This window comes from Acartia tonsa, chromosome 3 (genome assembly GCF_053477335.1).
Source record: "Acartia tonsa isolate MP-2025a chromosome 3, ASM5347733v1, whole genome shotgun sequence".
NCBI lineage: Eukaryota > Metazoa > Arthropoda > Copepoda > Calanoida > Acartiidae > Acartia > Acartia tonsa.
The window spans coordinates 52,311,373-52,324,096 of NC_137262.1; the positions used below are offsets into that span (position 1 = coordinate 52,311,373).

Sequence of the window (12,724 nt, forward strand, 5' to 3'; positions counted from 1 at the left end):
TATTATGCATAAATTAGAGTTTTGCAATCATTTAAGATAAAACAAAATTTGAGAAATTATTCAACATTGTCATCAACATTTTAACCGGTCATTTATCTATGGTTTTTGAGAAATGGATCCCACCCTTCAGAATAAATGCCATGACACCCAACAGTAACACAAAGAGGTAAGAATCAGCTGCCAATAATTTTTAAACTTTTTCTTAAAAAAAAAAATACAATAATAGTATTTTTATAACAAGAGAGGGGACACTAGGCTGTTAATTACACTAGTTCCCAAATTTTTATAATAACGTTTTCTTATTCGTTGGCTAAACAACTTTGGGGACTTTTATTAAATTTTGATTGAATGGTTCCTTAAATTGAGTGTCCAAACGTTTTAACCACACAATACAATAATAAAACAAAATTGAAAATATAAAGTAAGTAACACATTAACAGGCAATGGAGAAAGAAAAACCTCACAACTCATTAAATACACACACTTAAAAAAGAATTAATTTTCATCCCAAAACTCTTTAATCCCTGTATCTTTATTGTCAGTATTAAAAAGTTTCTTTGCTGTACTTGTACTCGTATTATCATCTGTATTGGTAGAATCTTTTAACTTTTCTTTTTCCTTCGGCAGCTTGATCAAATACTTCAACATTGCATTTAGGTTTAGAGAATCTGAAAATATCATCAATCAATCGAGAATTACACATTTCTGTTTCTTTATTATTTTCACTTTTGTAGTAATAATAATATATTTACAATTCTTGTTATTAAACAAAAACAGACTAAAATTACATAATATGACCAAAACAATACTTAAAAACACAATTTAACAATAAATATTATTGTACTGTACAATTCTACAAGAAATTTTGAAGTTTAAATATGTAAATTTCAAGACTAGATGAGATTATATTGATTACATTAGAGTGAGGTCTGATTTTCTTTATAAAATGGCATCATTAAAATAAGAGAGATTATACAATAGATTGATAGGCCACACAATAAATAAGAGGGATGTTCCAAGCAATGTGTCATTCTTGCATTTTTTTAATTGAAAAAATCCAAAGATTTCTTCAAGAGACATCCTTTTTTTAATCCCTAATATTTTACTTCTAGGATTTTCTTGTCATAAATGATATTACAATATTATAGCAAGAAATATTTGAATGGCAATTGAGAAATCTAGAAAAAGGGGGGGGGGAAAATGTGGTGACTCGTGCCACGACATACCAGCAATTTTATTTTGGGTGCTACTCCCTTAGTTTTAGAGATAATTGGGTGAAATCTTTTGGGCTGGGTCACTAATTACCCCAACTAGAGGTATCTTTCAAAAAAAACGGCGGCGGGTCCGCCGCTCCCGCCGTTCGCCGCCAATTTCCGCCGCCGCCAAAAAAAATTTTTTTATTGCATTTCTCGCCGAATTAGGCAATTTGGAATCATTTGAGACCATGTTATTTTTTTCAAAAATTTTTCCCCTTATAACCAACCCTGCAGGGGGACTTCGTCATTTTTTTCAAATTCTCGTTTATTAAGGTATATCTTAAATTCAGTGCCTCTCCTAAGCTTTTAAAGATATTGAGACAAAACCTTTTGAGGTAAATCAGTAAAAAATATTTGAATAAAAAATGGCGGCGGTACCGCCGCTCCCGCCGTCCACCGCCATTTTCCGCCGCCGCCGCCAAAATTTTTTTTATTGCATTTCTCGCCGAATTAGGCAATTTGGAATCATTTGAGACCATGTTATTTTTTTCAAAAATTTTTCCCCTTATAACCAACCCTGCAGGGGGACTCAGTCATTTTTTTCAAATTCTCGTTTATTAAGGTATATCTTAAATTCAGTGCCTCTCCTAAGCTTTTAAAGATATTGAAACAAAATCTTTTGAGGTAGATCAGCAAAAAAATATTTGAATAAAAAATGGCGGCGATACCGCCGCTCCCGCCATCCACCGCCATTTTCCGCCGCCCACAGGACGGCTTGTAAGGGGAAAAATTTTTGAAAAAAATAATATGGTCTCAAATGATTCCAAATTGCCTAATTCGGCGAGAAATGCAATAATTTGAAAAAAATGACTAAGTCCCCCCGCAGGGTTGGTTATAAGGGGAAAAATTTTTGAAAAAAATAACATGGTCTCAAATGATTCCAAATTGCCTAATTCGGCGAGAAATGCAATAAAAAAATTTTTGGCGGCGGTGGCGGAAAATGGCGGTGGACGGCGGGAGCGGCGGTATCGCCGCCATTTTTTATTCAAATATTTTTTACTGATCTACCTCAAAAGGTTTTGTCTCAATATCTTTAAAAGCTTAGGAGAGGCACTGAATTTAAGATATACCTTGATAAACGAGAATTTGAAAAAAATGACTAAGTCCCCCCGCAGGGTTGGTTATAAGGGGAAAAATTTTTGAAAAAAATAACATGGTCTCAAATGATTCCAAATTGCCTAATTCGGCGAGAAATGCAATAAAAAAAATTTTTTTGGCGGCGGCGGAAATTGGCGGCGAACGGCGGGAGCGGCGGACCCGCCGCCGTTTTTTTTGAAAGATACCTCTAGTTGGGGTAATTAGTGACCCAGCCCAAAAGATTTCACCCAATTATCTCTAAAACTAAGGGAGTAGCACCCAAAATAAAATTGCTGGTATGTCGTGGCACGAGTCACCACATTTCCCCCCCCCCCCTTTTAGGCACGCATATAATACGGATTTGACTTTAGTAATACAAAAACATTTAAATTTGAGTGAAAATTTTGTGTCAAAAATTATTTTAGTTTAACTGGTACATTTCGAGCCATTTTGGTTCTACAGATTAGCCAAAAACAGTTACCTACAGTGTTTTGACTTGCAATAAAGCTAAGGTAAGGATAAAATTTTATACTCATGTTTAAAACTTCAATTGGTTGGTGCACCAAAATTTTGAGAAAAAAAAGATGCTCATATCCAATAAATAAACATGATTATAAATAAATAAACTAGGCAAAGACACACATCACTAAACTAAAGACTAAAGGTTGGTTCCTAATCCTGTTTGTTACAGTTCAATCACAGAACAAAGTAGCTGCTTGCTTCTGTGGAGTGATACTGTAACAAAAAGACCTTAGGAACAGCAAATTAAAGACTAAGTAACAGAAATAATATGAAAAATCTTACATGGTAGAAAGTTGGAATGTAAATCATAATCTTAAAACTTTCTTACGATTAAATATTCCCAATTCCTTTCTAAAAGGTGAAAATTTTGATGAAAATTAAGTAAATGGTTTGTTTTTCATTGATCCATCCCTGGTAAAAGGTACATAATTAACAAATAATTAAAGTAAATGGTTTGAATCCAAAGCATACACAAACTTTAATTGTAAATGCAAATTTAAATTTGCTCTCTCAGGAGCAACGGTTATAATGGAATATGGATATAACGCTTTAAAATAGTTAATTCCCCATTTCAAAGAAAAAAAAACATACCTACTATAAAAAGTTCAATAAATTGAGAATTTAAATAAAAATAGTTAAAATGTTTTTACTTTTCATTCGATGGCATTTATCCTAATAAATTTTTTTTGTCCAAATACATCAAATAAGGCAGGTAGGATAATTTTAAAATGTTACATCCATAGATTTTAAATGCACTGAAAATAGTTAAACTGGAGTTAGGAATGTATGATTACACAATTACAGCGACTATTCAATAAATTACATAATAATTACAAAATTAAAGTCATTTAGGCTGAGACTATTTCAATAGGGTAATTACTAGATTATACTATTTAGGACTATTAAAATATTATTTGACTAAAAAGAAACAGGACAATTCAGAAAAAAATAAAACCAAAAAAGATTCAAGGACAATATCAACAATATTAGGATTGAGTTTATTGAAAGTTACTTTTATCTATACCTATATAAGTATACCAACTAAAATATCTTTAATTCTGAAAAAAAACTTAATCTAAAGCTGTTTCTGTGTTCTTTTTTTCTGAATATTGTTCCATGTTCCTGTTTTGACTAAGCTGCTAGGAGGGTTGGGTTCCAATTATAATCCAATTCATAAGAATTTAAATTATTTAGTAATGGTGTATAATGTATATTAGATGAATAATAAAGTAAAAGGATATTGTCGACTACAAGATAATGTTTAATTAAAAAAATAATAAGGGAGAAAGTTTAACTAATAAAAGCAGTGTTCTGGAGCCGGAGCCGGGAGCAGCAACATTTTTGGTGGAGCCGGAGCCGGATCCGGAGCCGTATTTTTCGTTAAAAACGGCTCCGGCTCCGGACTAGCTAAAAATGATTTTTTAAAGTAATATTATAATTTGGCAACGGTCTATTTCCATATAATAAACTGAAAAACTATTGTTACTTAACAAATAGACACACATCCTTCTACTTTTATATAGCTTTAATCAAATAAAAGCAAAATATTTTATATTATTTATTTTATTTTATCAAATTCAATAATGAAAAAAAATTGATATATTAATTTTAAGGTAGGAGCCGGAGCCGGAGCTGGAGCCGGAGCCGCATCAAAATTATACGGCTCCGGCACCCTGAATAAAAGATTAGGTATGAATTAATTAAGACTAAAGATTTATGCAATTCTAAGAAATTTTTTGTACAGAAGAAAATTATTGTGCGTTAGTTAAAAAACACATAAATACATAAATGAAATGCAAATAAATGCAAAGTTACAATGTTTAGTACCATATAATTGCAAATTTTGTGCTAGAACACACTCACAGACTTAAAATCAAGATCATTTCTTCATAAATAATGAGACCAAAAACAAACAAATACTTAAAAGTTATATCCTTGTTTAAAAGATTTTCTCCTCAAGATTTCGCGGATTTATTAATGAAACACAAGCTTGTATCATCATTTCTTGACTTCCCTTGGCTTAGGTGGTATAACAACTCCATGGATACTTTTCATGTGGCTTTTCAGGTTGTCGTTTCGGCTGAAGTCTTTCTGGCACATTTGACATGTGTATCTGGACAAGTGGAGTTTGGTTTAATATTTTGTTAATAAAAGCAAGGATGAAAACATCCATAAATGCAAAACTTAAAAGATATTGATGAATAATGAATTACATTAGGTAGATGGTACCTGTTTTTTTATCTGAAATTTAGAACTTCAAAACTACTTCTCCATTTTAGGGAAGCTTTACCTTGGCACGAGGATTGTTTTAGGCATAAGTGATAATTTAGGTCCATCATATTATAAAAAGAAGTAAGGTTTTTTTCTGTAAGTTAAGATTTCGATAAATACTAAACCGGTTCAGTCATCTTTTTAGGGGGTCTTCACATCGGTCCTGGGATGGTTCAGGCTATTTTCGTACTTTCCTTACTACTTTTAATACAGAGCTCCTAGATGCTAGGAGTGCAGCCGCTAGTAATAATAAAAAGTGGAAGATTAAAAATTTACGTAAAATATCGAACTTTATCAAGGCAAAATACATAGGTATATTCTAATAATAGAAAGCATTTGCTTTTAAAAATAATAAAAATTGTTAGAAATAAATGCATTTCGTAACATTGATTTGTAATTACCAAATAGATCTAATTGACGCTAACAGAAAATTAATTAGCTGTACTAAAACTTAATGTACAATTATTAGTTATTAAACGTTAGGTTACAAAACAAACCAAAATTATTTAATTAAGACTGCCAACCCTTTTATTACGAGAATTTGTCTCAAAGTTTCATTTGACGCTGTATATAAAGATATTTCTTTGGATCTACCATTATGCGTAACAAGAATGGCGGAAAATTTTTGTCCTACAAGGCCGCGGAAACGTTAATAAAAAAATAATATTAAACCATGCCTTGTATCGCGAGTGTGGGTCATTATGTGTCGTTTCAGATGCCAGTTGGAGTTGAAAACCTGCGATAAAAAAGTATATCATTTATAGCACAATAAAAAAGAGAAACATCACAATTATATTTCAGGGATAAGACAATGGACAATAAATTGATGTTTAAAGAACACAAAAAGTTCTAAGCTGATAAATATGAAAACGTTATTATAAAACTTGTATACCAAAATAATTTACAGCACAGTGTTACTTCCTACCTGAGCTGGGTATTTGAAAGTCTAAAAGCCTGTGGCATTCTCAATGTTAGTACACAATAGGACAGCTAAACTATAAATCTGTGCTTTACAGTGAAGCTTTGTATCAAATTAAATGGTCCCCTATAAACAAAATCATCGTTTTCTTAATCTAATAGCGGTAAAATTTCAAGAGGCAAACAGACAGACAAACAACCTGTTACTGACCTACTAATATAAGGATTTCCTATACCTTAGAGCAGAAGTTGCAGGCGAGGGACTTGTCATGACTTCCAGAACTCATTTCTCCATCTTCCAGCCATTCATCCGGGATAGATACATCATCCATACCATCGTTTGCTATCTCGTCATAATCTAGATGGATAAATAGATTATAGATAGATGTTATAATTGTACTGTAACTTTTCATGATGGCTTTCTATTTTGTCCAGATCTTAAATTAGGCTATTTTTAATTTGGGGTTTACATTATTTCGAAGACGCCTAAGTGTAGGTAAATGTATTTCTTATTGGTTTCTTATCATTGTTTAAAAGGTTTGGTTCTATGAAATATATCATACTAACTTGCATTAGTGATCTAACATTCAGATAATAATAGCTAGCCATATTTTTATTACCTACTTTTAAAAGTGTCATATTTACACTAAAATAATATATTACCAAACTATTTTAGCCGTAGGTACCTAATTAAATTGGGTTTTCATTGCTTTATGAAATAAGTTTCACAAACCAGTCGATTTTCTTAAAGATTATCTTAATAGGTAGCTACCTTACCATTTTAATCATGTTATACAAAAAAATATAAGATATTTGATATATTTTAGGAACTTTAACAAGTTAAATGAAACTCAAGAAACTATTATCTTGCAATGTTTGTTTTTTTTAAATTACCTATACTTATTTCTATTCATAAATAGACCAACAATTAAGGCGGTGACTTCATACAAGTACCAATTAACTTCGATAACAATATTTATTTACACCAATTCATCGCCAATTAACTCTAACAAGCTATCTAGAAAATAATTTGCATGGGTAGGTAATGCTACTTAATATTCTAATTGATTGATGTACTGAGATAAGTGGATTAATGATTCGTGTTAAATGTTTTGATCTTTTATGTGCAGATACTTTTTAACTCACAAATGACTGTCCTGTCGAGACAGCAAGTTAAAATTACATTAAAAGAGAATATGATTCAAAATGAAGCTTTGAAAAAAGTTCCCAAAGTTTAAAGCAAAAAATGAGGGATAGTGATAATGAAAATTAGGATACCATACTACTTTTTATGTCCCCTCTACCCATGTAATTTTATTTTTACCCAAGGATCTAAATTGAACTCCCTTTCGAATCTAATTCTGTAATAGATCCAATCTGCAATGGGTAGGTACCTGCTGAAAATTTTGAAGAGTCCACTTCGATAATGTCATTGTCGTCAGAGGTAGGGTCAACTTCTATAGGTACACTTACAGCTCCTACATTTATATGTACTGTTAGTTCAAGATAGATAGATAAATATGTTTATAGTCAAAGGTAGGGTCAACTTCTATAGGTACACTTACAGCTCCTACATAGATTTACTGTTAGTTCAAGATAGATAGAAAAATATGATTATTCTAAAAGGTAGAGTCAACTTCTATAGGTACACTTACATAGATATATTGTTAGTTCAAAATAGATAGATACATATGATTCTAGTCAGAGGTAGGGTCAACTATATTCAATCATAAATATAATAGGTAGTAGGTTGATTAAAAAACGCTAAACAAGTCCTGAAATGTAAATAGAACAGCCGGAAATTTTTTTTTTTGTTTTAATAAAAGCTAATATAATTAATGCCATAAATATATAAAAATTCACAAGAAAACAACATAAAAAGAAAAGGATTACTTGACAAGGAAGATTTTTAAAAATCCACCAAACGCTTTTGCAAAATCAAGAATAAAAAAACCTTGATTTATTGTAAGTTATAAGAATTTTAAAACGCAAAGTGGTCATGTAACCCAAAACTAAAATATTATTGCAACAACCTGAAACCATGATGCCACCATTAGCCAGAGGATCCGAGGATTGTTGCAAGACTTGTTGGAGCGAGGAAGCTACAAAATTGTTGTTGTCCGGCGTTATCTTTCTCTTCTTCTTGCGCTGTAGCTGAGGTTGGAGGTGAGGCGCTGATTCGGGGAGTAGTTGCTCCACTTCCTCGCGAGATAGTTGCTGTTTGGTCTAACATGAAAAAAATGTTTTTCAGAACAAGAGAAAGGGTAGAAAAGGATAAGGTGCATAAAATGCTATTGTGATTAAACGATAACTAAAATGAAAGTCTATAAATGTTTAGGGTCAATTTTTACATATAATGGCTATCTAGACTGCAAGAAATCACTGATAACTACAAATTAAATTAAACAGGCACACATGGCAAACAAATGAATATACCTATAGAAAATCTATCGGCCGGCCATAATTTGTTTTTATTACAAACAAGTACATTTCTGATTAAGTTTTTTGAACTTAATTAACAACAAAAAATCTTATTTACCTTGTTGTCAGATTTACTGTCAACCTCACAGAGCCCCTTGATGCCGAGCCCCCTGGCACAGGTAAGCAGGGGGGCCAGGTCGATTTCTTCCACGCTCACCTCCCCCTCGTACATGTAGCGCAGCAGAGTTTCCAGATATTTACTTGGGACATCCTTAAATATAGAGAGGTTACGCTATAAATTATTCTAATATTAAAGTAATCAATGTGTGTAGCGAAGGATCTCGATAACCGCGCAACTGTTATGGTTCTCCTATAAATTGAAGCTTCGCATAGGTACAGGGAAGGTTACCAACAATATCCTAGAAATATTATCTCCCCCCCCCCCAAAAAAAAAATTGTACCAAGGTATTTCAATTTTCCTTTTTAAAACTAAAAATGAAACTTTACCCCTCCCCCTTTGCCTAAAGTGCCTCTGGAGGCTTATAAGGACATAGCCGCTACACTTAATGGTTTGTTAAAGTGTAAGGTATTAACATAATAAAAAAATTATGTTTTATAAAAGCTACAACCCGAAAAAAAGCAGGCAATATAAAAATTTCACTGTATAGAGCTAGATATAGAGAAGAAAGCTAAGTATTATCATATAAATTAAAGATTGAATTAACACCAATTTTCGTAGTGATAACATATAAATTAGATAGCTAACTACCTGCATATAGATAAAAGGATTTTGTTGGGTAGAAAGGGTTCCGTTAACACCGAATAATTGAGCAAATGTTTGAGAACATATGGACAGGACTAGTTTGTGCGCTCGGAACGTTTTGTCTGCAGTGCCTACAATAATATTACATTAAAAATTATATTGATCAAATTGGAATTGATTTTTCTCAAGTTAATCTGTAAAATAAAATATGAAAGTTGTTCCAATTTTCAGATATCATAAAGCAAATTAACATACCTATTTACATACAGAGTAGACATTGGTACCTGTATATACTATAATAATATTACATTACATTTACAAGGTTAACAACATTCATACAAGTAAAACTATAAAATTATACTTTAGGAAAAACGAACATAAGCACATTATATAGTGTGAAAACTTAATAAACAGAATATTTATCTTTCAGTATAAACAAAATTGTAGGTATATATGTATAACGTAGGAATTGCTTCGCCTATAGGTAATATTATACTTTGATGTCAAAGAAATAAAAAAATCAGATGAAAAGGAAATCTAATACATACAAAAATATTGCCAAAGTTTTTAAATGGAGTTGCTACTCTTAGTAAAGAAATCATCATGCAAAGTCAGGACAATTCTAATATACTGTGATTAACGTTAAGAGCTAACCGTTGCGTATAGACAGACCATAATTTTAAAAAAAGCTTCGATTTTAAGAATTATTTGGTTCCACTGATATAAAAACCTGTCGAAAAGTTAAAACTTGGTTGATTCAAATTATATTTTGAAGTTTTTTTTATTCGTAAAATAAGATTTGAAACAAAGTTCCTTATGACAGGTGTTTCATTTTTTCAGAAAACAAAGCAAAATAATATATAAAATACTAAATGAGTTTTTAAAGCTACAATGTTTTTAATTTGTCAATTTTCTTATCATCAAACAGGCTTAAATACAATGCCCTTATTATTGAGAATCTGCGCTACTGAACAAAGTTAGCGTACCTATTGTAACATCTGTGAGACCGCTGGACTGATACAGCAGCGACGTGGCTGATAATATCGACGAGCTGTGGTCGTTCCATTTTAACAGAAAATTTTCACCCATTTTGTCGGCACAAACTATTTTGATTCACTTTCTGAAATGGGTATGGCAAATTCTTGAATTATATATTTTATACATAAACATTAAACATATTTTATTGTCAATTTAATACCTATTATTCACTTAATCTTAATACTAGAACGTTAACATACTTTTTGGTTTGTGAATGATACATCTATCTATCAATACATGTTGAAAAAATATTTTAATTTTAATTAACATTATTTTTAGTAATTGACTTGTGTAATAATTGAATAACTAAAATAAACTATTACACAGTGGTAATACTAATATATTTATTTTTAATTGATAGATAATTTATCAAACTTTTCATGGAAAACCTCTTTTGTCTTAATGTAAAATTCGAGTTTGAATTTAATTAACAAGATAAATAAAACACAACCCAAAATTGTTTTAATTGAAGCTTATTTATTTCTTTATAACAAAATGTTGTGTTATTTGCAATAAAAATATTGATTTTTATGTCTTATATTTTGTCAAGAATAAAATTTTACATCAATAAACCGTAATTTTGAGTTAAGTGATTGTAAAAAAAAAGCTAACATAAGTGAAGTACATAATCACTTTTCCTAAACCAAAACAAAGTTTCACATAATATACACAAAACATTAATATTTACGAAAATGTGTTTAAAATACGGGAATAAAATTAAGTTGGGTGGTTGGGGGGAGGGATGTTGAGAATGAAAATAATTGGTTTTTGCCTCCTTTCTCTTATTATTCCCCCCTAGCGGGAGACACCACACCACCACTCCTTCCCCTTTTCTCCTGTCGCGCTCTGACGTTTGGTGGTAGCCTCCTTTCCGAGGATTCATTCAGTTCAACATACTTTTTGTTGTAGCAAAAATCTACGAAAACTCTATTTCGAAGATTTTTTTTGTAAATATTTGACAGATTTTTTGAGTACTTATTCATAATATTTGCTTTGATATATAATACTTGGCTGTTTTGGAGGCACACACCTCCTTTCTCAGGCGGTATTATGGTTCGTAGTTTGAGTTATGTGTGTGTGTGTGATTCTCCTTTCTACAACCACACTACCTGATAGGGGAGGAGGGGATGGGGTGGGTTGAGAGTAGGGGAAAATTGGACCACTCTGACATAGAATTTTATACATATACATATTGTAGATTTTCTTGGCAGGGGAAATTATTTCAATGTATATTCTTCATGTAGATTTGTATACATTGTATTATATATGTCTTATTTGAAATAAAGGATATATAAAATATGCTAGGAGAATGTTAAAATTCATAATATTACTTTCCCCAAAGTGGTATCTAAAAGGGTTTTAATAAAAAGGGGGATAACCATTAAAAGAAAAATGAAGAATATTTCATTAATAGAAAGAAAAATTACAAAAAAAAATTAGTAAATAAAAAATATATAGGTAATCACAATAAGAAAACCATTTAATTTTCCCGCTCAAAATTAGAATACCATAAAAATCAACGCACCTTAAATTGACAACATGCCTAAACTTAAAAAAGAAAATTTTTTTTTTTTAATTTCTGAACAATTAATAGTAGGTATCTTAAAGCGAAATATAAATATATTTTTAGTAGCGCTGCTGATATGCATCTGAAATAAAAACCAAAATATTGATAATATTTAATGTTTGAGAGGATAAATAACAAATAAATGGTTTATTAAAGACGACATTTTTATGGTATGTGTCAAAAATAAATTATCAAGAAAAAAAACCAGGGATCTAAAGGGATAAGTCAATGGCCGATAAATTGATGTACATTATGATGATACACAAAATTACCCTTTCAGTAGATTAAAATAAGTGGTTGGAATGTTTCAAAACTCAACTTAATGAACAAACCAATTTTAATTTAGTGTAAGTCCCTAAAGTTGTTAAGCCAAAAATCTTTGGGGACAAGTATAATAAACAGCCAATTGTCCCCTTTCTCTCTGACGTGACAAAAACCAATGCATAACAAATCTTTCCCATTCATTATAATAATGAATAAAATTGCCCTTGGCAGCTTTTAATCTTGGTGGTTAAAAATTGCCAAAAAAAAGATCTTGGAAATAAATACTTTCATTTATGATGAATTTTGTCACAAATAATAATCTATAATACAAAGTAGAACGATGTCTGTCTGTTTGTCTGTAGCGAAGGATCTCGCTAACCGCTGAATCGATCGGGTTCTCCTTCACGGGTTCTCCTTCACATGGTAGCTTCTCATAGGTCCCGGGAAGGTTTATAACTATTTTCTTAGGGGTGGGACAACCCCAACCCCCCCCCAAATTTTTTTTTTCTTTTTATAACTAAAATTAAAATAGTGGGGTCGAATACCCCCCCCACCCTATAAAAAAAAATTTCCCCCCCCCAAAGAAATTTTTTATTGATTTATTTTTAAAAATCTAAATTACGAAAA

The 12,724-nt window shown here is 31.3% G+C and overlaps 1 protein-coding gene across 2 annotated transcripts; it reads right to left on the minus strand.

Annotated features, from left to right (window-relative positions):
* Nucleotides 1-4,708: 4,708 nt before the first annotated feature.
* Nucleotides 4,709-10,365, minus strand: LOC145314557 (uncharacterized). Of its 2 annotated transcripts, none has more exons than XM_080154526.1 (8): nt 10,215-10,365; nt 9,235-9,359; nt 8,584-8,736; nt 8,078-8,270; nt 7,439-7,522; nt 6,281-6,402; nt 5,804-5,862; nt 4,709-4,968 (listed from the first exon to the last, which is right to left on the minus strand). In XM_080154526.1, the coding sequence occupies exons 1-8, from the start codon at nt 10,315-10,317 to the stop codon at nt 4,854-4,856; spliced, it is 954 nt and encodes a 317-aa protein (XP_080010652.1). In that variant the 5' UTR covers nt 10,318-10,365; the 3' UTR covers nt 4,709-4,853. The 2 variants fall into 2 exon arrangements, with proteins under 2 accessions (XP_080010652.1, XP_080010653.1); XM_080154527.1 differs by having other exon boundaries at nt 7,439-7,519; nt 8,075-8,270.
* Between the last annotated feature and the right edge of the window lie 2,359 nt (nt 10,366-12,724).